Source organism: Dasypus novemcinctus, chromosome 21 (genome assembly GCF_030445035.2).
Source record: "Dasypus novemcinctus isolate mDasNov1 chromosome 21, mDasNov1.1.hap2, whole genome shotgun sequence".
NCBI lineage: Eukaryota > Metazoa > Chordata > Mammalia > Cingulata > Dasypodidae > Dasypus > Dasypus novemcinctus.
In genome coordinates, this window is record NC_080693.1 from 82,990,061 (window position 1) to 83,017,792 (window position 27,732).

Here is a 27,732-nt window from a genome sequence, read left to right on the forward strand (position 1 = left end):
AACTGCTCCCGACAAAAGATCTACTTCCAGGGTGGGGGCCAAGGACAGACCCTGGGCCACGCCCGCCATCCCCTCCAAAGGCTGTGAGTCAAGGGTCAGAGCTGCTGACACCCCTCTTTGATCACCCCAGGATTACGCACAGGCTGACTGGCAGGGGAACCTTCATCACCAACACAAGCGTTCAATTAGGCAGTGCTAACAATTTGTACAGAAAACTAGCTGGGGTTACGTAGATTAAATAGGTGATTTATCACACTGCAATTAGGAGTAGACCAATTTTTCTAAACTCTAAATTAAGTGTAATTACTTTGAACTCCTGTTATCTAACCCGGATATCAATCACTGATCCTTTATAATAACCGCTCATTAAAACCTAATTCCAAAGTAGAGGATCACCTACCTGGTCATTCAAACACTGAAAACCCTTCAACAAGGGAACTGTTCTAAAATGACTTTAAAATAGTCCCCCTTTTTTTTTTAACGTAAGCCCCTCTCCCCGGGAATGAAGCGAGGTCTGGCCCTGTGAGCGCTAAAGCCAGGGCTCCCACCCTCTAACCCTCTAACTCGCTCGGCCTGCAAGGCAGGGCCGCAGTGGCTGCCAGGGGGCTGCCGGGGGCTATCGCACATTGTGCCGGTCTAGATGTCAGGGGCTAAAGCCACTGGCTACTGAGGAGACGGGGAAGTAACAGCGTGCTGGGAGGCGGAGGCCGCTGCCTGTGCTCCCTGATCTCCGCAGTGCTCTAAAAACAAATACTCTCATCTGGATTTGCCCACTCACAAAAATTTATATTAATTTTCACATGAATCTTCTCCCCCAATTTTAAGGAAGCACAAAATTATATTTTCAGTACAAGAGAAAAATAATTTTTATTTGGCTTGTGACTGTTTAAAATTTTATTCCACTCTTTGAAAGAAACCCAGATTTTTTTTGATGCAAAATGCAAACATACTTAAAACATTCTTTAACTGATTTGCATATAATGCTGATATCAAAGAAAAGTTTTTCTAAGGTTTATTACCTTAAGGCTAACTTAACACACCTATACTCCTGTTACATGCCACTCCTTAACTGCTAAGATGTCTTTTGGGTTGGAGTGCACTTTGGTCTTTTTGGTTTTTTGTTGTTTTTAAGATTTATTTATTTATTATTTCTCTCCCCTTCCCCCTCCCATTGTCTGCTCTCTGTGGCCATTCACTGTGTGTTTTTCTGTGTCCGCTTGTATTCTTGTCAGCGGCACCAGAAATCTGAGTCTCTTTTTGTTGCGTCATCTTGCTGCGTCAGCTCTCCGTGTGTGCGGCGCCTCTCCAGAGCAGGCTGCGCTTTTTTCACGTGGGGCGGCTCTCCTTGCAGGGCGCACTCCTTGCGCGTGGGGCTCCCCTACGCGGGGGACACCCCTGCGTGGCACCGCACTCCCTGCGTGCATCAGCACTGCATGTGGGCCAGCTCACCACACCGGTCAGGAGGCCCGGGGTTTGAACCCTGGACCTCCCATGTGGTAGGCTGACGCTCAATCAGTTGAGCCAAATCCTTTTCCCTGGAGTGCACTTTGGAGATAAGCAGTGAAAACTGTGGAAATCTTTGTTTGAAACGGGTCAGGTGATGGCATTCTAGGGAAACAAGTAAGTTTCTACTGTGACCATAAACTCTCGGCTCTAACCATCCACCACCACCCATGCGATTTCAGATTGATGAAAGGACTCCAGGCACTGTGAACCCTCACACATGGAAGAAAGTCTTTCCAGGGTAAAGCTCTTGTGACACCACAGGCTTTTGCTTTACCCCAAGGCAACCTAAATATTGAATGTGATACGAACTTCACCAAACCAGGCTTCCAGGTTAAATCAGATCAATTCTTCTGCCAGCCAATGAGCTTCCAGGATTATGTTTAATGTAGAGAAAACTATTGTTGCAAACCATCTGTGGCTGATATGCAGGGTCTAGCAGTTCAAAAATGAAAAAACAACCCCCTTCATTTACCTCACTTCAGCCCAAAGTCATTCTGGCTGAGTTAAGTGCTCACTCAGCATTTCTCCCCAGGTACTGGGCCCCCGAGAGGGAGCTGCACCTCAGCTTCTGCCCTAAGCACAGATTGCATTATAGTGATGCCACCCAGGTTTAGACATGCATCAAAATGATTAAATCACAACCTTTAAATATCTGCAGCCTTCTCTATGTCCCGTATACCTTAAGAATGATGTTTAAAAAGACAACCCACATATAACATATAGAGCAGTCATTCCACTCACAGGAACTTATCCACGAAAAGTAAGATCCTGTCCACACCGGGCCTTGTAGCGACTGCTCACAGCAGCTTTCTTCACAGCACTCAAAAACAAGGCAAATGTTGATCAGCAGGTGGATGGACAAATAAAATGAGGTCTATCCACCCAAAGAACACTCCTCAGCATTAAAATGAAATGACTGATAGCCCCTTGCCCAAGAATCCCAAACCATGCTGAGAGAAGCCAGACACTACAGGGTACCTCTAATTCCACTTATATAAAATCCTAGGAAATGCAACTAATCTGTAGTGACTGGGGTGCAGGGAGGGATGGATTGCAAATGGGCATGAAGAATCCTTGCAGAGTGATGGAAACGTTCTGTATCTTGACTGGGCAAGTGGTTAAGTGGATGTAGATTTCTATTAAATATATCTCAGCAAATTGTATACTTTAAATGGCTACAGTTTATCATATGTAAATTACACCTCAAGGTATTAGTCAGGGTGCCCCATAGAAACAGAACCAACAGGAAATGCCCGTGTGAATATTATGAGATCTACTAGAGGAACTGGCTCACGCCAACGGTGGGGATGGGCAAGTGCAATTCTGCCGGGAAGGCTGCACGCTGGGAATTCCGGGGAAGGTTTTGATGAGCCCCAAGAGAAGCTAGCTGGCTGATGAGGAACAAAAACGTTTCTTGGTGACTGCTAAAATCCTCAGCTCTCCTAGTAAGACTTTCCGGTGACTGGATGAGCCTTCTCTACTGCTGAAGGCCATCTCCTTTGTTGAACGTAGATGCCAGCGGCCAGAGACATAATCGACTATCTGATGATCTAAATTCAGGCAGTGCCCTCAGTAACAATCAGAGTACTGCTTGCTTGACCAAAGAACTGGACACCATATCCTAGCCAAGGTGACACATGAGATGAACCATCATGTTCAAAAAGTTAATTTTTAAAAATTTAAAAACTACTAGAAAGGGGAACCTGAAAAGTTCGTAGTAAGCAAATGGCAATTAGTGTGCTTGTCATCACTAATTAAAGATGTTTAAAGTGTCATTGTTGGTATCTTCAGTTGGCTCTTGAGTTAGTGCAATGTACAGATGAGGTCCTTGAGGAGTATTTGATGATAAACAATTACCCTTACCAACATTCACCAGGCACTGACACCTGTGCCTGAGGTCCAGGGTGCCACCCATCATTTAAACCTTCACAAGAAGCCTCGGAGGCAAGTACTACTGAGTCAAGACCCCAATCCGGCAGGAGGAAGATGTTCCTGGAGAAGAAAATTTGCCCACAACGAAGGCTGGTTGGTGACAGATCCTTGATGATGCATCTGGAAGGAGCATGAAAAAGCAAAGCTCTCAAGCAAAGCTTGTGCTTCTTTCATTCAACAGCGCTTCCCGACACAGGCACCATCTTCCCTATCCAAACGTAAATTAAAACCTCTCTCTTCAGAAGGAAATCTTGGTTTGCATGGACTCACGTTCAAAACTCAACATATTTGGGAAACACGGATATCTATTAAAAAAATGCCTGTCAGTCACAAAGGGACACAGGGATGCCAAGAAGTTAGAAACACAAAGTTCAACCACTGGTCCAGGTTCAAAAGGCAAAAGTCAGACTAAGACTATAGGCAAGGTGGAAAGGCAGGTGAGTCTGCACCTGAACTGGAGCTCTCAACCTCAACAGACAGATAAAATGGGACAAAACATCCACTATCCAGAGAAACCAGCTCCCTTGCTTGATTAACGGTCAAAGTTCTCCTTCCACTTAGAATTTTGTTCATCTCTAAAGCCCAAAGACCACACAGCACCCAGCTCATAATAGGTGTTCAATAAAAATCTGCTGAACAAAGAAAAAATGACCTGGGAAAGAAGCTGCTATAATTTTCCCATTCTGACATACACAGACACTAAGATACAAAAGCAAGGCTCTTAAAACAGTCACCACTCATGCCACCAGGAGAAAAGAAAACATTAAAAAATTACATCAAAAAGTAAAATGATTAGAAACAACTCAATGTTGGGAAGAATAAATTAACAAGTATCATTATATAATGGTGTGAAATGTAAACTGAAGGAAATTTCTGGAAAGCCATTGGCAGTACATATCAAGAGACTTTAAAAAGTTAAATTCACCAACCCAATGATTCCACTTAAAGGAACCTAGCCTAAGAAAAATCATCAGAAATGTGGGCAAATTTTAAGAACAATGTTACAGGTAGAATGTAAGTAAAAATTAATTTAAAAGTCATTAAAATTTCTTCCATTGCTAGAGTCACAATAATTCTATAATAGTAATACCAGTAAGTTCACTCTAATTCATATTTTATTCCTCCATCCTGAGGACCCTGGGATGGTGATGTCATGTCCACTCTACCTCGAAATCGAGTTGGGGTTTATATCCCACATGGATGATAGATGGGATTCTCCTGCTTGCAGTTGTAGACTCTCGGTTCTCTGGTGTGGTGGTTAACTATCCTCATCTCCCTATTAGCTGACCTGGGTAAGTCCAACAAACCGGAGAGTAAGTGTTGCAACTCTGCTGAGGTTCAGGGCCCACTGGCACATGGACTGTCCAGAGATTCAAGTCTCCTGAGCATACACCAACCCCAGTGCCAAAAGAAGGTTCGGTAAAAGTGACAGAAGAGGCATGTGTAGAGAGGTCACATCTGAGTCCAACTCCATCACACTCAGGAGCACAAATTCCAAAGTAGGGCCCACTAGCAAGGCACTGAACTCCAGAGCCATCTGTCATGGCCATAGGACCTGGGTGTCTCTGTAGCCCTCAGGAGCACCAAAACCTGGGGTTGTATCTACTTTGGCTATCTCTGAGGTCCTGCTGAGACGTGCATAAGCATGCCCCCTCTGATGACCTCCCGACTCATTTTGAAGTCTCTTAGCCATATAAACTCATTTGTCTTTACCATTTCCCTCTTCTATTCAAGGTCTTTTTCTAGTTGCATAACCAGCTGGTGCTTGGTAGTAATCCCTCGGCACCAGGGAGGCTCATCCCCAGGAGTCATGTCCCATGAGGATGATTAAACTGCATCTGTCAGAGGCAGTTTACCACAGGTCCTGAGCAACCCTGCACATCTCTGCCAAGCATGCCTCACTGCAAGGTCTAACGGTCTTTCTGTCGCATTGAGTCAGTGACAGCGAACAAAGCACGTCTTGCGTGCCACTGCTTACTCCCAGGGAAGGGAGACCAGCTTGTTGGTTGCTTGCTACAAAAGGTATCAAGCCCTTAGCTCCTCAGGTGCAGTCTGACCCAATTCATGTGATGCCATCACCTGGCACATTGTGCTGCCCCATGAGACCTGGGGGTACAAAACCAGCACCACCATGCCCATTTCCCAGCTGTTTGTGTGCTGTGTGCAATAAATTGTCTTGCTTTGATCTGCCACATCTTATCTATTTCCAGCACCACTGGGGCATGACAAGCCCACCTCCTTACTTTCTTAGCCACTTCTTATCATTCCTCATATCCTCTATGAGACTGGGGTCCTTCCCTTAACAGGTGCCAATAAAAAGTATTTAAAAATTATAATGGCATATATTAAAAAAAAAAAAAAAAGCTATAAAACTTTCCACAGAATGACCCCAACTATTTTCACAGCTGATTTCTTTTTTTTAATCCTACATTTTCCAGAAAGGACTTGAGGCAGATATATACGTATGAATGTACACAGAAAACAAGACAAAGGTAATTACACCAAAATGCTAATGGTGGTGGGTATGTGGAGGCTCATTAAACTCTCTCTTTGTGATGGTTAGGCTAATGTGTCAACTGGCCAGGTAACTATGCCCAGTTATTTGGTCAAGCAAGCACTAGGTTAATTGTAATACATAGACATTTAAGCAAAGATGGCTGATTATATCTACAATCATTCAAGGAGATTGCTGTCAGCGATGGGTGAGGTTTGATTCAATCAATCAGTTGAATGCCTTAAAAGGGGAAGTGATTTCAGCATACAGAGACAATTTTCCAGCTCATCTTTGGACAGCCAAAGACCTTCATCGGAGCCCCTGGTTTGCAGCCTGCCTGCCGAATCTTGACTTGTGCATCCATGAGCATCCTCATGGCCATGTGAGAGAATTTTCTAAAATCTCATTTATGGATATCTCTGGTTCATTCTGTTTCCCTAGAGAACCATGACTAACACAGCATGGTACCAGGAGTGGTTCTTGAGGAACAGAACCGTAAATATGGGGTTTCTGAAGTGGTTCTGGGAGTTCTGCAATTGGCTCTCTCCTCTAATTGGACTCAAGGGTACTAATGACTCCCTTCCCATAATGAGGAGGCAACTAACGGTCCATGGCATGAGTTGCCAACGGAGATAGGCAAAACATCATCACTGGAGTCCCCTACTTTCATGTTTATAAGAAGCAAGTATCTGAGTGTTTTCAACACCTTAAGAGAGTTTTGTGGAGTCAAGAGTTGCAATGATGTTGGCTGGATACTCCTAGATACTCTGGATACACTTACAAAAGAAAGGGATGAGAAAAAGCCTTCAAATTTTCAACTTAAACCATGCACGAAATGATGTGAAAGTTTCTAGTGTACTCTGGAAGAATCCCATTTCATGCAACCAGAGGCCTGAGATCTCTGAAAACCAGACTCAGACTCTCATTATAAGAGTAGCAATTACAAAGCAAACTAAAATCTCAGCCTTGCAGGGTGTCTGCTGTTAAAGTGAACGCACTGGTTGGGAAAGAGTAGAACCCTGAGTACTGGGATGGAGACATATGGGATGATGATGCTATAGGTGGGGACTTTGGAACCCTAAATTCTGCTGAGACTTTGCCAGATAAACCTGTGATGGGCTGCCCTGTGGAGACCACACAATGTCAACCTTGTCCCGCCCAACCTCCAGCCTGTCCCAGGGAGTCCAGACCTCCTTCCAGCCCTGAGGTGGGTATCAGTCAAACAAAACCCTGCACTGCCCTGCCTGTGGCTTGCCCCAGAGCGTCTGGACTTCCTCCCAGCCCTGAGGCAGGTACCAGCCAAACTCCAGCATGCACCACCCAACCTCCACCCTGCCCTGAGGAATCTTCCTTCCAACCCTGCTTCAAGAGATAAATCCTGTTTTACCAGATGAAAATGCAAAGGAAGGCCCTGAGGTCAGTAGCTTCCAAAGCATTTCTAATCCTTCTCCTTACCCACCACCCCTCTTCTCTTCCTGACCTGTTGTAGACTAAAATCATGATATGCCCCCAAAGGTGAAATACATCCTGTGAAGCAGCAATCAAGAGTCTGAGTCCCACAGAGCTACTAGATCATGGGGTACCTGGAAGTGGAAAAGATGTGCAGTCTACTAAATTCCTTCTGGAGCTGTATAAGCAGAAGAGTTCTAGGTCAAGTGATCAAAACCTTAACTCAAATTACAGACACAGAGAATCACGGTTCCTTAATCAATTTCCAGACTTGAGACAGTTTACAGACCCAGAGCCCCTTGAATGAGGAGACGGTCCCCTTGGGGAAGGATCCTGTTAAACTGCCAAAAATTTATACTGTTAATCTTCCTCACAGCTTTCCCCAAGGAACCTATGGCCTTTTACCAGAGTAACTGTGCATTGGGGAAAAGGAAATAAATGATAGACATTTCAGGGATTATTAGACACTGGCTCAGAAGTGACATTAATTCCAGGAGACCCAAAACATCAATCTGGTCCACCAGTCAGAATAGGGGCTTATGGAGGTCAGGCGACTCATGGGAGTTTTAGCTTAGGTCTGTCTCACAGTGGGTCCAGAGGATCCCCGGACCCATTATGTGGTTATTTCCCCAGTTCCAGAATGCATAATTGGAATAGACACACACTGTAACTGGCAGAATCTTCACATTGGATCCCTGACTTGTGGAGTGAGGGCCATTATGGTAGGAAAGGCCAAGTGGAAGCCACTAGAACTACCTCTGCCTAGCAAAATAATAAATCAGAAGCAATACTGAATTCCTAGAGGGATTGCAGAAATTGGTGCCACCACCAAGGATCTGAGCGGCTGGGGGGTTAATTCCTACCACATCCCCATTCAACTCTCTTATTTGGCCTGTGCAGAAAAATGATGGATCTTGGAGAATGACAGTAGTTATCATAAACTTGATCAGCTGCTGTCCCAGATGTGGTATCATTGCTTGAGCAAATTTGTACATCCCCTGGTACCTGGTATGCAGCTATTGATCCGGCAAATGCTTTTTTCTCAATTGTCATCAGTAAGGACCGCCAGAAACAGTTTGCTTTCAGCTGTATACCTTCAGTGTCCTGCATCAGGGGTATATCAACTCTCCAGTCCTATGTCATAATATTGTCCACAGGGACCTTGATCATCTCTCCCTCCCACAAAACATCCCACTGGTCCATTATTTCGACGATATCTTGCTGATTGGACCTAGTGAGCAAGAAGTAGCAACGACTCTAGACTTACTGGTAAGGCATTTGCATGAGAGAGGATGAGAGAAAAATCCAACAAAAATACAGGGGCCTTCCACCTCAGTAAAATTTCTAGGTGTCCAGTGGTGTGGGGCATGTCAAGATATCCCTTCTAAAGTGAAGAATAAGCTGTTGCATCTGGCCCCTCCTACGACCAAAATAAAGGCACAACGCTTAGTTGGTTTTTCTGGATTTTGCAGACAACACATCCCTCATTTGGTGTGCTACTCCGGTCCATTTACCAAGTAACCAGAGACGCTATAGTTTTGATTGGGGACGGGAACAAGAGGAGGCTCTGACAAGTCCAGGCTGCTGTGCAAGCTACACTACCAGTTAGTTGGACCATATGATCTACCAGATCCAAAGGTGCTGAAAGTTTTAGTGGGAAATCAAGATGCTGTCTGGAGCCTGTGGCAGGCCCCATAGGAGAATCACAGTGCAGCCCCTCAGGATTTTGGAGCAAAGCCCTGCCTCCTCTGCAGATAGCTACACTCCTTTTGAGAAACAGCGTTTGGCCTGCTACCCGGCCTTAGTAGAGACTGAACACTTAACTAGGGGCCATCAAGTTACCATGAGACCTGAGTTGCCTATCATGAGCTGGGTATTGTCTGACCCACCAAACCATAAAGCTGGGAATGTACAGTAGCACTCCATCATAAAGGGGAAGTGGTACATACGAGATAGGGCTCAAGCGGGTCCTCAAGGCACAAGTAAGTTACATGAGGACGCAGCCCAAATGCCCATGGCCACCACCCCTGCCAAGTTATGTTGTCTTTCCCAGCTTTGTCCTCTTGGGGAGTCCCACACAATCAGCTAACTGAGGAAGAGAAAACTTAGGCCTGGTTTACAGATGGTTCTGCATGTAGGTACCACCCAAAAGTGGACAGCTGCAGCACTGCAGCTCTTTGCTGGGACATCTCTGAAGGACTGTGGTGAGGGTAACTCCTCCCGGTGGGCAGAACTTTGAGCAGGGCACCTGGTTGTTCATTTTGCTTGGAAGAAGAAATGGCCAGAGGTATGTCTATACACTGCTAATTCACGATTGTTGCCAATGGTTTGGCTGGATAGTCAGAGACTTGGAAGGAACATAATTGGAAAATTGGTGACAAAGAGGTCTGAGGAAGAGGTATATGGATAGACATTTCTGAGTGGGGAAAAAAACGAAAATATTTGTGCCCCACGTGAATGCTCACCAGAGGAAGATTTTAATAATCCAGTGGATAAGATGATCTGCTCTGTGGCTAAAGCTCAGTCTCTCTCCCTAGCCTGTCATTGCCCAATGGGCTGATGAACAAAGTAGCCATGGAGGTAGGGATGGAGGTTATGCATGGGCTCAGCAACACGGACTTCCCCTCACCAAGGCTGGCTTGGCTACAGCCACTGCTGACTGCCCCATCTGCCAGCAGCAGAGACCCACACTCAGCCCCTGATATGGCACCATTCCCTGAGTTGATCAGACTGCTACCTGGTGGCTGGTTGATGACATTGCACCATTTTCACCATGGAAGGGGCAGCTATTTGTTTTTTTTATTTTTTTTAAAGACTTATTTCATTTATTTCTCTCTCCTTCCCCTCGTTGTCTGCTCTCTGTGTCCATTTGCTGTGTGTTCTGTGTCTGCTTGCATTCTTGTCATGCGGCACCGGGAAACTGTGTTGCTTTTTTGTTGTTGTTGCATCATCTTGCTGTGTCAGCTCTCCGTGTGTGCAGCGCCACTCCTGGGCGGGTTGCACTTTTTTCACGGAGGGCAGCTCTCCTTGCGGGTTGCACTCCTTGCATGTGGGGCATCCCTATGTGGGGGACACCCCTATGTGGCATGGCACTCCTTGCTCGCGGCAGCACTGCGTATGGGCCAGCTTACCTCACAGGTCAGGAGGCCCTGGGTATCGAACCCTTGACCCTCCATATGGTAGGCAGATGCTCTATCAGTTGAGCCACAACCACTTCCCAGCTATCTGTTTTAAGTGGAATAGACATATACTCCAGATATGGGTTTGCATTTCCTGCACACAATGCTTCTTCCAAAACTTCCAGCTGTGGGCTTACCGAACGTCTTATCTACCGCCATGCCATTCCACACAGCATTGCTTCTGATGAAGGAACCCACTTCACAGCAAATGATGTGTGGGAATGGGCACATGCCCATGGAATCCACTGGTCTTACCATGTTCCCCATCACCCTGAAGCAGCTGGAATGACAGAACAGTGGAATGACCTTTTTAAGACTCAATTACAGCGCCAACTAGGTGGCAATACCTTGCAGGGCTGGGGCAATGTTCTCCAGTAGGCTGTGTATGCTCTAAATCAGCATCCACTCTATGGTGCTGTTTCTCCCATAACCAGGATTCACGGGTCCAGGAATCAAGGGGTAGAAATGAGAGTGGCACCACTCACTACTATCCCTAGTGACCCACTAGGAAAATTTTTGCTTCCTGTCCCTGCAACCTTCAGCTCTGCTGGTCTACAGGTCTTAGTTCCAAAAGGAGGAGTGATACCACCAGGGAACAACAATGATTCCATGGAAATGAAAGTTAAGACTGCCATCTGGCCAACTTTGGGCTTCTCTTAGCTCTGAATCAACAAAGAAGGGAATTACTGTACTGGCTGGGGTGACTGATCCTGACTATCAAGGGGAAATTTAACTGGATCTGCATAATGGGGGTAAAGAAGAGTTTGCCTGGAATACAGGAGATCCCCTAGGGCTTCTCTCAGTACTGCCAAACCCTGTGATTAAAGTCAACAGACGGAAGCAGACTTGGCCCAATGGATAGGGCGTCTGCCTACCACACGGGAGGTCTGCGGTTCAAACCCCAGGCCTCCTTGACCTGTGTGGAGCTGGCCCATGCGCAGCGCTGATGCGCACAAGGAGTGCCATGCCATGCAGGGGTGTTCCCTGCGTAGGGGAGCCCCACGCACAAGGAGTGTGCCGTGTAAGGAGAGCCGCCCAGTGCGAAAGGAAGTGCAGCCTGCCCAAGAATGGCGCCGCACACACAGAGAGCTGACACAAGATGACGCAACAAAAAGAAACACAGATTCCCAGTGCCACTGATAAGGATAGAAGCAGTCACAGAAGAACACACAGTGAATGGACACAGAGAGCAGACAACTGGGAACGAGGGGAGGGGGGCGGGTGGTGGCGGGTAGGGGGAAGAGGAAAGAAATAAATTTTAAAAATAAATAAATAAATAAAAATAAAGTCAATGGAAAATGCAACAACCCAATCCAAGCAGGACTAACCATGGCCCAGAATCTTCACGAATTAGAGTTTGGGTCATCCCACCAGGCAAAAAACTACAGGCAGCTGAGGTGCTTGCTGAGGGTAACAGGAACATGGAATGGATAGTGGAAGAAGGCAGTGATAAATATGAACTTCAACCACTGGCCAGTTACAGAAATGAGGACTGTAATGGTCATGAATCTTTCTTCCTTGTTTTGCTATGAGTATGATTGGATATGTACATAAAATGAGTATCTTTGTTTTCTTCCCTAACCTTCTCCCTTATCACATGACAAGATGTATTAGTTTCATGTCATAATATTTAAGGATGTCAAGTTTAAGAGTGAATATTACCCAAGGACTTGTACCCTATTCTGTAGGAAATTAACAACGCATTTCCGGTTTACGCAGGACAGATGAATATTGTTAGGCAGAAATATATATATGCAAGCTTGTTATTGTTTTTATTTAGAAACAAAGTATGGTTTAAGGTGATGTGAATGGTTGTCAAGTTGACAGGGGGTAGACTATGATAGTTAGGCTAATGTGTCAACTTGGTCAGATAATTATGCCCAGTTATTTGGTCAAGCAAGCACTGGGCTAACTGTAATACAAAGACACTATAGCAGTTTCATATAGTTATGAATTCCAAAAATAGATTATGTTTGTAAACTGGTCTGTACCTAAGCATAATTAAGTTATGATTAGGGCTTTGATGGGGCCACGCCATTAGGGTGTTAGTGGGGACTCACAGATAAAAGACATGGCGGAGGACAGAGTTGGGGGTATTTGACGTTGGAGTTTTGATGTTGGAGTTTGATGCTGAAGCCTTAAACTGGAGCCCCAGGAAGTAAGCTCACAGAGGAAACAGAAGCAAGCCCCAGGAAGAGAGGAACCCTGAGCTCAGGAAGACGCAAGCCCTAGGAAGAGAGGAACACAGGCCGCCTGAACCCTCACAGACATTGGCAGCCATTTTGCTCCAACACGTGAAAATAGGACTTTGATGAAGGAAGTAACTTATGCTTATGGCCTGGTATCTGTAAGCTCCTACCCCAAATAAATACCTTTTATGAAAACCAACCAATTTCTGGTATTTTGCATCGGCACCCCTTTGGCTGACTAATAACAGACATTTATGGACTTTAGTCATCAGTAGGTTGATTGCATAAATGACTGATTATATCTACAATTAACCAAGGAGATTACCATCAGCAATGAATGATGTTTTATCCTATCAGTTAATGCCTTAAAAGGGGAAGTGATTTCAGCATTCAGAGAGAATTTTCCAGCTCATTTTTGGACAGCCAAGGTCTCCTGGGAACTCATCAAGGTCCTTCATCAGAGCCCCCGGTTTGCAGCCTGGCTGCAGAATCTGGACTTGCACATCCTCAAGGTCACATGAGAGAATTTAATAAAATCTCATACTCTTGACACATATCTCCTGTTGATTTCTGTTTCCCTGGAGAACCCTGACTAATATACTCCTCCACTTTGCATGTTTGAAAATGTCCATAATAATACTTTTTCAAAGTTCTCCCAGTCGTTCAAGTAGGAAGGACATGTGCAATTATAGCCAATTACAACCCTAGCACGCTGCCTGAAGGACCACACACCAAGGCCCCTGAGCAGAGCTGAGCTACTCAGAAGACATTTCCGCCCACTGACTCAGGCTCGGCTGCCTCCACAGATCTCGTGGGCTGGCAATCCACTTCCCAGTTCCAAGCTCCTACTTCGTCCCAGTGGGAAAGGCGAAGGGATCTTTTTAGGTGACTTTCCCCTGAGGTAGATATCAGGACCCCGAGGCTGGCACCTGTCCAGGGGCTGCCAAGCAACAGCAGCAATATAAAGGGAAGGTATCTTTTAAAAAGGAACAAGGAGAAAATCACACAAAGACACCGGTGGAAGATGAAGTGAGTAGGTAGGTAGCTACGATAAAGGAGTAAAGAAAAAACCCAAGCTTTTTTTTCTCTTCTTTCATCCGTTGAGCCTCTTCAAAAACCTCCGCTTGAAAGTTCAAAAATCCTCTAAGGAGAATACTGAACGGCCTAAAGCAAAACCACATGAACTAGATGGTCCGGGTTGGAGAAATGCATTTAACTTTCAGCCATTCCTTCCTACAATCACAGACACAAATGCCCACACCATCGTCTCGACTCCATCAAAACAGAAACTGCAGGGAACCATCAGGCAATCAAAGCCAGTAAAAGCCAATGTGTGTGATGTGACCCATGACCTCTAGGAGAGCAGTCCAAAGGTCCCTGAAAGGAGGACTTCTAGCTATGGGGTCCCAAAATTTAGAAGCTTTAAAAAGTGTGTGGCGGGGGAAGTGGATGTGGCTCAAGCAGTCGAGCACCTGCTTCTCACACGGGAGGACCAGGGTTCAGTTCCCGGTGCCTCTTGAAGGAACAGGAACAGGCAGCAAGCAAGACGGGCGAGGAAGCCAACTCAGGGAGTCCAATGTGCCTCGGTGGTTGGACACCAGCTTCCCATGGGCGAGGTCCCAGGTTCAATCCCAGGCCCCAGTACCTCAAAAAAGAAGGTGTGTGCATGTTCCTGTTCTTTACCCTGCCAGCTCCTGGTTCATTAGGGGTGGCTGGAATTGACCTCTAGAAAAAGCAGCACATTTTTTTCTTTCACCCAGGAGATTCTGCAGATTAGTGTGGTATGGAACCACCATTCTAACCTCAATTTACTAGATTACAAACAGTATTTTTTTAATAAAGATTTATTTATTTCTCTCCCCTTCTCCCTTTGTTTGCTCTCTGTGTACATTCGTTGTGTGCTCTTCCGTGTCCACCTGCACTCCCGTCATAAGGTACTGGGAAACTGTGTCACTTTTTTTTTGTTGCGTCATCTTGCTGCATCAGCTCTCCGTGTGTGCGGTGCCACTCCAGGGCGGGCTGTGCTTTATTCGCATGGGGCGGCTCTCCTTGGGGGGCATACTCCTTGCGTGTGGGGCACCCTACATGGGGGACACCCCTGCATGGCATGGCACTCCTTACACGAGGCAGCACTGTGCATGGGCCAGCTCACCACATGGGTCAGGAGGCCCTGGGTATGAACCCTGGACCCTCCATATGGTAGGTGGACACTCTTTTATCAGTTGAGCCACAATGCTTCCTTAGATTACAAACTTTAGAAGCAGTTAGGAAGTTAAACCACTTTTGCATGTTCATCTGCCTAGGACACTTGACTACTCCAAGCACAGAAAGTACCCACCCACCCAGGACTGAAAGAGACACACAGAACTCGCCCTGCGTGGAGAAGGCAGCTCATGTGGCTCTCCTAGAGAACACAGAGCCGACAATGTGAGCAGCCAAGGCAGGTTGCCTGGGGCAAGGGCCTGCTGGCTGCAGGACAACCCCAGACTGTGAAGAGACCGTTTCCTAGAGAAGAGGGCATCAACAGCCACCCAAACAGGGAAATTCCTAAGGCCACAGGCACATGCCCAAGGCGCATGAGCAGACAGGACCAGGCGGCCCCTCCACTGTGGCCTCGAGCTATTCTCTAAACTCATCGTAGGGCCCAAAGGGACAGTAGGAAAAAACTTGAATAGACTCTAAGCTTTAAATCAGTGTTAAATTTCCTGAGCTCGCTAACCGCTCTTAAGGTGGTTACAGTACATGAATATCCTTGTCCTTGGGAAATGTACAAGGAAGTATGATGTGTTCAAGAAAAATAATGTGTGTTTGTGCAACCTGCTCTCAAATGTTCAAAAAATACAAACAGATATGAATGATATGGCAAAGGTGGCAAATGCTAAAATATGGGTATCTGGAGGGGGGGAGGTTGGGGTGTGCAGGAGTTCTCTTTATGGGGTTTGTACTATTTTTCTAAGTTTGAAGTTTTTTAAAAGGCAATGTGGGTAGAACTGTTCCCAGAAAGAAGCGGGCCAGATGCCTCAACTCTAAGCAAGACTGCAGGGGGACCCCAAAAGCTACACCCTGAGGCACTCCTATGGTCAGGCTGTCACCCTGACTAGGAGTGGTGGTCCACAAAGAGGTCGGAATAAGAAAAATAACGCGTTGGTGCTCCCAGGCTCTGCTGGTGTGTACCTGAGCCCCCTCCCCTGCAGCATGCCATTTCCATAGCTGATTAAAACTTGATTTTTAAAAATCCTTTGCACACAGAAGCAAGTTGGCATTCTTGTGTAATGGTTCCAAGGCCAGGCCCCAAAGTCTAGCTCGGAACCTGCGAAGCTCGAGCCTGGTCAGGATGCGGGTGGCCCCGCGCAGGGCTCGTGCCCGGCTCTGGCAGGAGGCCAGACCGTGAGGTCGGAGCCTCGGACAGGGAGGCTCTGGCGGACATTCCGACTCTGCTGAGGAAATTCCGTCTTCCGCTGGGGTTCTCCTGCGTCAGTGCCGAAATGCTTCCTTCAGGAGATTTTTACTTCTAGTCACAAGGGGCCCAGGGGCCAGGGAGTGCCGGGAAGAGGCCTGGTCAGCGCGGGGAGGCCCCTGCCGCAGCCGTCAGAGGCTCACACGGGCTGTCCCTGGCCACCTGGGCTTCGCTGGACTCCGGGTGCCCAGCCTCGAAACGGGCTCCGGGCTCGCCTGGGGCTGGGCCGCGAGCTACGGGGCCACATCACGACCTCAGGCGACGGGGCCGGAGGAAACCTCGCCGCCTGCGAGGGAGAAGAAACGCAGGACCCTGCCGGCCCCCCACGCCTGCGCTCCCAGCAGGCTCTCCACACAAAACTGTCCCATGACGGGCAGCCAGGGTTTACCCAAACAGCGACCCAAACTTTACCAAGACATGGAACGCCGAACCCCAGCTCCAGGAGGAGGCGCGCCCGGCCAGCAGCCACGGGGGCCCTGAGGAGAGGGCGAGAGGCCGCCGGCAGACGCAGCGCGCAGGGCGAGCAGGGCTCGGGCCGGTCGGAGAGGCCTGGGGGTGAAGGCCAGCTCGACACCTCACAGAAATAAAAATCTCAGTCTCCGTTTTCCCGCCTGTAAAATAGGCACATTTGCTTCTACCACATGGGATTGTTCTGAGGCCTAAGTGAGCGCTCCCGGCACGGCAGGCAGGGGAGCCGCCACGCTGGCACGCTGCCCACTCCGTCCAGCCCGGCAGCCACGTGCTTTCCTGAGAAGTATGTCTTCCCCAGAAACGCACTGGGATCTGGAAGCTTTTAAGCTGCCACAGCACTTGCTGATACCTCCATCACAGCATCTGTCACATATTCCTGAAAATTCTCAACTTGTCGATCCCTACACTAAGTGCTTCTTGAAAGCAAGGCTGTATTTTTCAATTCTTCACAGTCCAGCACATGCAAATACCCTTCACTGACGAGATAATAAAAAAAGGCTGAATCAATGGACTGATGGATGCACACACAGAAAACAATTTAGACAGTGATAGAGAAAGGAACTGAACTTTTTTTTCAAGTCTAAATAATTGGGGTAACAAATGGTGATAAAAGTTAAAAAGAAAACAAAAACAGACATCTGGAAGAAATGTAAGATTGGACACGGGACAAAAGAATGCCTTTGGACATGCAGATTTTAGATGGCGATGGAATATCCCAGGGAAAATTCCAGCAGGCGGTTGAAATGCAAGAACATTCTCTTAACTTCAATCATTAGGGCTGATGGAAATTATATTTCGGGGAATTAGGGAACATAAGAGAAAACAACTTAAGCTAAAGAGGTTGCAAAAACACATGCAGTCTGGCAGCTGCTGTGTATAAAAGCCCAAACAGACAAAAAGAAATATGAGCCTGATCTTACTTGAGGTTTACAACACAGAGTACGTGGAAACTTTAATTCAAGACTGGCTCAGCATAATTTTTGAAAGGTATGTAATAAAAGAGTTTATCAACAGCCTCAAACGTCCCCCAAATGAAAAAACAAAGACTTCTCGCACCTCTGCCCCTCCTTTCAGCCTGCGCCCTCTCTCTGTCTCCACTTTACAGTCTGGTTTCTTAGAACAGTCACACGTGTTCTCTTTCAGAGTTTCCTTTTCAGAGCTCTTCCCCTACCTGGCCCCAAAGTGGCGGATGTCCCGAGAGGCCCGCTTCGGTCTCTCCCCGGCTGGCCTGTGAGGGGACCCACTCCCGGGGTTCCTGGGGTTCCAGCCCTGCTCATGTCTTGATAAGCTCAAGCTCTGATTCCAAACCCATCCGCCTGAAGGGACCTCTCGAACTGTCTAGAAGGGCCTCAAAACTCAAAACAGTACATCCAAAACTGTACTCATGTTTGCTCTAGACACCTCGGATCTAGAACTGCCCCTGCTGCTGCCCTCCCTCCAGGCCCGACCCTCAGCCCCCACGCCTGGCTGGCGCCCCGGCTGCTGTATTTATCCTCTCCCTTCTCCCGTCACCACTGCCTGAGCTCAGGCTCTCGGTCTCACTTGGGCGGTTCCAGCAGTTCCTGAAGGGTCTCCTCCACTGCCAACCCCAAGCCCAAGGAGGTGGGGGATCCTAAAATAACCATCAGAAAGCCCCCCAGCGTAAGCCCCCACGGCTTCCTGAGGCCCAGAGAAGAAAGTCGGCAAGGGCCAGGCGCACAGGGCCCTGGGTGACTCCGCGCCCCTCCCTCACATGCTCTCCGGCACACAGCCCCCCACCTTGCCGGGAAGGGCCAAGCCACTTCCTACCTCCAAAGCGGGTGCTCACTCTTCCCAGCCATCCACCTCGGTACCACAGCCATCGGCTTAGCGCCAACCTGGCTTTCCAGGCCGGCCTCTCTGGGAACCTCCCCAGCCCTATCCAGTCCCACCCCGACCCCGGGTGGAAGTGACACGACTCTCCTTGGTGCCTGAGGTCTCCGTGCACACACGTGCCCGCGTCAGCTCTGACCCTCTCCTGCACAGCCTGCTTCCATGGCCTTCTTCTAGGCCCAAAGCATCTGTGACAACAGGGACAGTGCCTGCTTCACTTCTGCGCTGCACTGCAAGGTAGAGTTCTGGTTAATACCTGTTGACTGAATAGCAGTTACAAGTTACTCACAGAAACAGCATCTGTGATTTTACTACTATAGAGGCAAGGTTTTCTTTAATACCTTTAAACCTATTCCATCATTCACGCACATCATTAATTACTATAAGACTGTAATATTCCCAAATAAAGGCACACTTCTGAAATAGAAACCTCTGCGAGACTCAAAAGGAAGGTGGAAAATATAAAAGACTCAGATAGGAAAGCATTACGCTGACCCTTGCCAAAGAAGCCGGTCATCACAGAAAGCAGTGAATAACCATCTGACTATCACAAGAGCAGGAAGACATTTGATGTCACGCCATTTCGGATAATGAAGAATAACAAAAATCCCCTATATGCCCTTTGACCTAGTCTGCAGTTTTTTTAAGGCAATGCAAAGAGAGAAGCAAAACAACATGATCAGTAGTTTCAGAGGATGTGGGACTTGCTTCTTGAACATTTCTAAATAATTTTCTTCCACCTCCATGTCTCTATTATTGCAACCGAAACTAAGCAACAATTAAAGAGGCAATCATGCAGCAGTGTGGCAATGGGGCAGATGGGCAGGTCCAGGCAAAGCCCTTTTTCTCAGGAGCCCACTCTCCACGACGTTCACCTTGAATGGGTGAGTGGGAAAGGGGGCCTGAGTCCCCAGCTCTCGAGCTGGATTTTCCCGCCTGTGCCTTCCCAGGCAGTACCAGCAGACTGTCTCCTCCCTCCCCCCTGCCCACCGAACCTATAAAGCCTGCTCTCCTTTCAGCTCTTACTATAGAATGTGAGTCCAGACTGATCTTAAAGTCATGAAACAGAAGAGCAAACCTATGGGCAAGATTGTTTTTGATTAATATAAGGAACATTTTTAAAGGAGCAGGTGTTATCTGTAAAGTCCACAGTCTTGAGCTATTTATTATTATAGCCCTGACCAGTAATATTCAAACCAAAAATTTTCCTATAAAAGAAAAACGTTATCTTTGCCAAAAGATAATATATGCGTTAAGACTCTTGAAAAGAAAAATCAAGATAAGGTAAGTAAGTGGCTACTACAATTGGTCAAAATTTGACCCAAACCCCAATCTAACCTAATAGTATTTTGCCCATGCTTAAAATATCAAGAGTGAGAAGACCATGTAAATTACTTGATTCTATCATGGAGGCCATAAAAAAGGGTTGATCTAGGCTAAGTAAATAGAGTAACCATCCTCCCACAGGAAGAGACAGTTCATGATACACAAATCTGCACACACGCTGAGCAACCTAGCTAGTAATCAACAACCTGAATGAAGTGTGCCATTTTGGGACTATTCATTTTTTTTTTTAAAGTTTTTAAACACTGTCCTCACTCATGGCAAGTTCCCTGGACCTTTACTCACACACTGCTAAGAACAGGGAAAACTGGCATGACCCTCTTGGAAAGCAAACTGGCACCATTTACCCCTCTGACACAGATTTTCTAAGGAAGTCCTAACTTCATATAATCATACTCTTTTCAATAAAGGCAAATATTGTGTAACTAAATTTGAGAGCAATTTAAAATCATCAATATCCTATTAAAACAAGGAAAAACTGGTTCTTCCTAGGATCAAACACATACAGAAAAGCATTCTTGTTTCTGTCTGGAAAGGGGAGATGAAGACAAAATTCAAACCCACTGAATATTAACCTCAGCCGCATGGAACCTGGCTCAATCTATCATTCCCCCAACAGGTGCTGAGCTGCTTGTATCTGATACCAGGCCTGACACTTGTTCTGGAGGTAGAAAGATGAAAAAGAAAAAAGAAAAAGAGGAAAAAAAAAGCCAATCTCTCCACCACCGGCCTGCGTCCACAGGAGCCGCCAGCCACACCGCATCTCATGGGCGCAGGACAGAAGGCGGCCTTGCCCTGGCCAAGACCAACATCTCCACCCTTTCACATGGGTAGCTAAAGGCCCATTCTTCCTCATGTTGCAAAATATGGACGATCCTGAGGCTAATAAAAAGCCAGAGAGGAAGTAGCTGAGTTCAAGAAATAAAGACCATGAGTGGCACTGAGAATTCGATTATCTACTTAAGAGCCATCCCCGGCAAGTGGATTACTTTGTCATCTTTTCGATGCAGAATCACAGCCTCTAATGTTTCCAGTGGCAGCTAATGAACAGCCCTGCCCATCTTTATCGGGAACCCTCTTCTAAGGGAGAGGCTTAAACCACATCAGTGACTGTGGGGTTCAGTGAACCTTTTCAGAGCCTGATTAAAGCTGAGGACCCTCTGCTTCCAGAAATGCACGTACCCCAAAACGCTTACGTTCAGTTCCAGAGGGGTCCTGGATGCCCCTAAGAGGCTGGCTAGGTTTAAAAATGCCTGCTTCAGTTCAAGGCACCAAGAGGAAACACAAGCCCCGGGGCCAACTGCACCTTTTCTTGGGCAGGCTGTCCTATGAAGGCACAAATACTCCTCTGTTGGCAAATGAGAACATGAGATCCAGGAGATCCATGCTCAAATAAGGAGGCAATGAGACCCTCAAAACAACAGAAAGGAAGGGGAAACCTTCCAATTATTTCACAGTGTTTAGAAATAAATTGGGGGAATAAAGGCCGACCAGCTAAGAAACAATATATGAATGCCTTTCTTAAAATGTCAGTTGAACTTTTATAAAATTATTAATCCCACATTTCTCAAAGAAAATAAGCTTAAAAACTATTTTTCCTGCCCAAACCCCTCCCCCACCAATACATACAGGTCTTGAGGATTCATGGTTTAACATGATCATTTCTTTCTATAATTTTGCACTAAATTCTCATTTTATTCAGGGTCTTGGTTGCAAACCATAACACAACACGTGTGAAACGTTCTCAATGTCCCGAGGTAGAATCACAAAATTATGCTTATGGCGCAGCTCCTTCCTATCAATGCCCTCAAGAGAGTCCTTTTTCAATTAAACCCCTGCTGTACCTACCGGCCCGCTAAGACTCGCAAGACTGGCCTGGAACTGCCAGCAGGCGGCCACTCCTCCCTCAGACAGGCCACGGGCAGCTAAAGGACCTGCGCCCCCCACCCGGCCCTGCGGCGCCGGCAGCTCCGCACCGTCTCACCGTCCTCGGACCAGAGCCCATGCTCCCGGGCTCCCCACCACCCTGCCCCGCGCTTCAGGGCGGCACCCCTAACAACGTGCAGACCCCAGGCCGAAGCCCCTGTGGGGGCAGAGGGGCCGGGACCCGGGACTGGGGGCAGCGACACCTTAAAAGTCATCCCAAAGCTGCAGGGTGCCCGGTGTCTTTTCTTCACTCTTTCCCTTCGCTTCTGCCCTTATACAAGCAGGCCACCTCTGCCAAGGGCCGAAGCCAGAGACCGAGGCAACTGTACCTCCACAGCCCCTGCTCTACGCAAATCAAGTGCTTCTTGACGGCCCTACCCCACTGCTCTCCTTCTAGAGAGGAAGTGAAACCCAGTTTTCTCAACTCTTGTTGAAAACTCTGATATTCTAACTTAAAATCAGTTCCACCTTGGGTGCATTAGATAATGAATCGGGAAGCTCCATATAAATATTAAGGTATTTCGGAGGCATATTAAGGTATTTCGGAGGACATTTAGCAGAAATCTCCCTTTAGCAAGTTAAGCTTTCCTTTCATCTGAACACTTACCTAAAAATTATAATAAATAAATTCTCCATTGACAACTTGAACTCTAAATGACGTTAACTTCCTGAAAGGAGCAAAAATAAGATAAACACTCCGTGATAAACACAGCAGATTCCACTTTATGGAAGTCATCCTTAGCATAGGAGGCTCACAATTGAACCAAAGCAAACACAGTCATTCGACCCAGAGTGGTAACTGTCGCAGCGCGGTAGATGAAATCCCTCCCGGCAGAGTTCCTTAAATGCCCCTTTAGAGTGCAGCAGTCATGGTTTTGTGTAGGTAAGCCAGTACAATATTATGTTGACCTACACACTGAATATTGTACATGTGTTACAAAGAGAACATTTGCAAAATGTGGCTTGCCAATATTTGTATTTTTTCTTTTTCCTGAGCACAAAGAGATGAACACCTGTAAGTGTAAGGTTTGTCTGGTGGGACTAAGCAGGGTTTTGCTTGGTTCTTGGTGCTGGTTTTACTTCTACAGGCACACCCCCACGACTGGTTTGAACCACACCTACCCAGCGATTTAAGACCCTCTGAATACACTGCACAGCAGTGGGAGTGTCCACAGGAAGAAGGCCTCCAGGCTTGGGGTCCACCCAGAACACCAGTCCCACTGTCAAAAAAGGCTTTTTGAAGTCTTTGTGAAGACACAAGGACTACATGTTGTATGATTCCATTTATATAAAATGTTAATATAAATCAACTTATAAAGATGAAATTAGACTAGTGGTTATTCAGGGCTGGGGAAGGACTGTTAAGGGCTGTGGAGTTTATCTTCTTGGAGAAATGAAACTGTTCTGAAAATTTTTGTGGTGATGAATGCGCAACATTGTGATCATACTAAAAGCCACTGATTGTACACTCTGGATGGACTGTATGGTATCTGACTATATCTAAAGAAAACTGCTTAATGAATAAAAGTGCAAGAATAGACAAAAATTATGCTTATGGCGCAGGAAGCATAGAAAAAAACAGAGGTGAAGAATTTTGTTTGTTTTTATTACTGAAATAATGAAAATGTTCTAATAATGATTGAAGTGATAAATACAGAACTATGTGATTATACCAAACACTACTGCTTGTACACTTTGGATGAACTGTATGCTTTATTAATATGTATCAATGAAGTTGATTTGTTTTTAAAAAGGCTTTATTTTTTAAATTTTCTTTAGCTCAACAATAGAACTTGTTCTTTCTTCAGATATTTTAAATGAGTTGCATTACAACAGTTTTTTTATACCTAACTGGTACCTTAGAAATCATAACACATTGCCCTCCCGCACAGAAACAACGCTAAAGACGGGTAAGGGTCCCTGGTAAGGGTCCTGGGCGAGCTCTATGAGACTCTCGAATCCACAACATGGGAGAGGGTGCAGAAGAAGCACCTTGAAAAAATTCAAATTCCAAGAAATGGTTTCTCATTATTCTGAACACCAGTTACGCTGGTTTTAGTTGACTTAAAGGAGACAAGGGAGGATCTGTGCGAACCTCTACCATCAGACCAGGGGCCACGCCACATACCCTAAGCCCGGGGGTGGGAAATCTGCTTTAATTCCACTGCTTTGGTTCCCCCAAAATAAAAGGGGGTTTAAAATCGTTTAAAATTGAGGCAAGGGGAAGCCGCCGCTTTCCCCCCTCTGCCCTGCGAGGGAGGCAGAATAAGACCCCTCCCAAGACCCTCTCCCACACCAGGCCCTGGCAGAGGCGTCAAGCCGGCAGCTTGCCAGCAGCCGGCGCAAAGTGGGGAGAGGGGCCTGCCTGGCCCAGGCCCCTGGGTCCTGAGGGCCATCCTCAGAAGGCAGGTGAGAGAAGAGCTACCTGCTGGCTTTGGGGAGGGAAGGGGGCAGCTCAAGAATTTGGTCACAGCCAGAAAGCAGAGCCCACGTGGGACTCCTGGCCTCTACGACAAGCTGATAACACACGCTGTTTCCAGCCACCACGTGTGTGGTCATTTGTGACAGCAGCGATAGGAAGCTAAGAAATGCCCTGCTTCCACTGACCCCTTCCAAGTACAAGTTCACGTCAGGCCTGGTGGCAAAACTCAAACCGTGCTCAAAGCAGCCAGGCCCACAGCTTCCTGCCTCGCACGTGGGTGCGGGGGAACACGGGCGCCCGGGAGGACTTAACTGGCCTGGGGGGTGGGGGGTCTGGCCAGGGCAGCAGATGTCTCCCCGCAGCGAGGAGGGAGCAGTCTGGAGGGGCTGGAAAGATTCCGGGCCCAGGCAGTTGGGTGATTTTTTCAATCACAAAAGGAAAGCACACCCTGAAGGTCACCAGCGGCCCAGCCCAGCGTGCAGTCTGACCCTGCGCCACAAGTGGGTCCTGAGTGCCCCAGCGCTGCCCACGGCCCGGGGGTAGGCCCACCTCTCCACCAGTGCGTAGTTCAATTATTCACTTACAAACAAAGCACCGTGAGGACGTGCTCCCCGACAGACATCCGGACATATCCCAGGTCCTGCCCCCTGAAAGGTACCAGGCTTCTAGAAGCCGCGAGCGTCCCATCAGCCAACACCCCAGGACTGGGTTCCTTCCAGCACCGCGAGCATCTTAAATCCCGCCGTGTTCCCACTTGGCTAGCAAACACAAAAGTTCACCACTTGTTCTACCTGCCGCCCGTTCTTTAATTCCTCGTGTATAAAAAACAAGCTAAAGAATGAACTAAAGTGTTTAAAATAAAATAGCCTTTTGCAACCCCAGCAACTTCGAACTCCTCGAGGGGCCGGTCCCCCGCCGAGGGCGGCCGTTCCCCGGGCAGGGCCGGCGGGGGCGATCGGGCCGGGCTGCCCCGACACGAGCGTACACCGCGTCCTCCGTGAGGAACGTCGGGTTGCAGGGACACACCTGGGAGCTGCCGCCGCCCGCGACCCCGGCGCCCCGCCGCCCCCCGCGGCGCCCCGGCCCCCGGGAGCTGGGCGCAGGCCGGGGGGCCGGGGGCCCCGGGGCGCGCTGCCCTCTCGGGGTCGGGGGCTGCCTCGCGTCCCGGTCGCTTCCGAACAAAGGACGGACCGGGGCGCGGACGCCAGAGGGCCCGGAAGCGACGGAGCGGGCGGCCGAGCCGCAGGGCCACTCGAACGGCGTCCGCCGCGACCCCCGGCGGCCCGCAGCGCCCCCGGCGACCTGACCCCCGCGACCCCTGGATCGCAGCCCCGGCTCCCCCGGACCACGTCACGGCCCTCCGCGCCCCCCACAGCGCGCGGCACCCCCGACTCCGCGCCGGGCCCCGCCGGCCCGGGCCCGCGTCCCGCGCCAGCGTCCCCGAGAGGGGGCGGCCGCAGGCGGGGCAGGCGCGCGGCGCCACTGACCGTAGCTGTCGTCCTCCTCCATGTCGCGGGCGCCGGGCTCCGCGGCCCCGCTCGCTCCTCGCAGCTCGCAACCCGTCAGTCCCCGCCGCGACGCCCGCCGCCCCGCGCGCCTCAGCCCGCCCGGAGCCCCGCCCCCGGCGCCCGCCGCGCCCCGCCCCGCCCCGGGGCGCCCCGCCCGCGCGCGCGCACGCCCCCGGCACGCGGCCGCCGCCCGGGTACGCCCGCAGCCCCGCCCCCACGCTTGAAACCCCGCCCCTGCCCCGCCCCCGCCGCCGGCCGGCTCCGCGAGCCTCCCCCGCGCACGCGCGCACACCGCCGGCACGCGGCCACCGCCCGGGCCCGCGCCTGCGCACGCGCGTCCGCACGGGCTAGCCAGCCATCTCCTCCTCTCCCCATCCCCGGGCGCGGGCGCCGGTCCCGCCCCCGCCCGTCGCGTCTCCATCTCGCTAGGCGGCGGCGTCCCCAGCAGGCGACCGGGGGCGCCCCGGGTCGTGTCAGGCCGCCGGGGCCCCCGATTCCGAGCCCGAGCTTGCTCTTTGGCAGAAGGCTGCGGTAGCCGCCCTTAAACTTCCTTTTATTTGCCCTCTCGGTGGACTTGGCTCGAGTTGCAAAGGGACCTCTGGGTGAACCTGATTCCTGCGCCGCTTGTTTTCATCCGTTTCTAGACTGTTCCCTTCAGGTTTTATTTGCCTGCGCTGGACGGACTTTGCTCAGCGCTGAGCAGAGGCTCCTCGCGGCTGCAGCACCTGCGCCATGCAGGTGCTTTCCTCCGCAGTGGGTGTCCGCTGAGTGGACGGAAAACAACCCAAGAGGTGCCAAGGGCACGCAGCCTCCGGCCTAGGGCAACCTCCTAGACCACACTAACCCTTTGCTCCTCCCCTGTTGGCCCTTTAAAATAATTGCATAAAATGCAGGCGGAGAAGGCAAGAAGGGCCCAATGAGACGCTGGGGAATTCGGTGACCTTTTCCTTTGTGAAGGTGGCAGCCCCAGATCCCACCGTCTCCCCTTCCAAGCCACCCCTCTCCTCTTCCTACACAGAGCCGTGCCTGAGGGACTCTTTGGAGAGCCTTGGACTTGAACGTAGAGCAGGCCAAAAGGGGAGCGGAGAAGCCCAGAAGTCTGCCCTCATGTCTGGAATCATCGTTTGTCGGCTCACTGCTCTGCGGCCGCCATTCCTTCCTGAGGCGGTCGGTGTCCTCTGTAACAGATGAACGCCTTTCTGTGGACTTTTAGTGTGTTTTCAGTCCCCAGGGCAATGCCTTACTCACACCTGGCCACTTTGAAAACTTTGCTGGCAAATACAAATGCTACATGTGAATCATATATGTGCATAAACTTTTTCTGAAAGTAAACAGAACATTTTTAATAATAAACTGTGAATAGAACATCTGGGAAGAAGATGCAGGGAAAGGGAGGGCAAGACCCACTTTTTTGTTTTAAGATTTTTTATTTGGGAAACGGACTTTGGCCCAATGGTTAGGGCGTCTACCACGTGGGAGGTCCGCGGTTCAAACCCCGGGCCTCCTTGACCCGTGTGGAGCTGGCCCATGCGCAGTGCTGATGCGCGCAAGGAGTGCCGCACCACGCGGGGGTGTCCCCCATGTAGGGGAGCCCCACGCGCAAGGAGTGCTCCCGGTAAGGAGAGCCGCCCAGTTTGCGTTCCCCGTAAGGAGAGCCCAGCGCGGGAAAGAAAGTGCAGCCTGCCCAGGAATGGCGCCGCCCACACTTCCTGTGCCGCTGACGACAACAGAAGCAGACAAAGAAACAAGACGCAGCAAAAAGACACAGAAAACAGACAACCGGGGGAGGGGAGGGGAATTAAATAAAAAAATTTAAAAAAAAATTTTTTTTAAGATTTTTTATTTATTTCTCCCCACCCCCTCGTTTGCACTTGCTACGTCTGTTCATCTTCCTTGTTCCTTTAGGAGGCATCTGAAGCTGAACCCAGGACCTCTGATAGGGGAAGGAGGTGCCTAATCGCTTGAGCCACCTCCATCCCTGCTTCGCTGTCTCTCATTGTGTTT

At 48.9% G+C, this 27,732-nt stretch overlaps 1 protein-coding gene across 1 annotated transcript in view; it reads right to left on the reverse strand.

The window, feature by feature from the left end:
* CYTH1 (cytohesin 1) overlaps nucleotides 1-25,832 on the reverse strand; it is a 110,938-nt gene extending 85,106 nt beyond the window's left edge. Inside the window, exon 1 of the mRNA XM_058284817.2 lies at nucleotides 25,708-25,832. Coding sequence (XP_058140800.1) covers nucleotides 25,708-25,729 — 22 coding nt within the window. The 5' untranslated portion in view covers nucleotides 25,730-25,832. The remainder of the gene's footprint in view (nucleotides 1-25,707) is intronic.
* Between the last annotated feature and the right edge of the window lie 1,900 nt (nucleotides 25,833-27,732).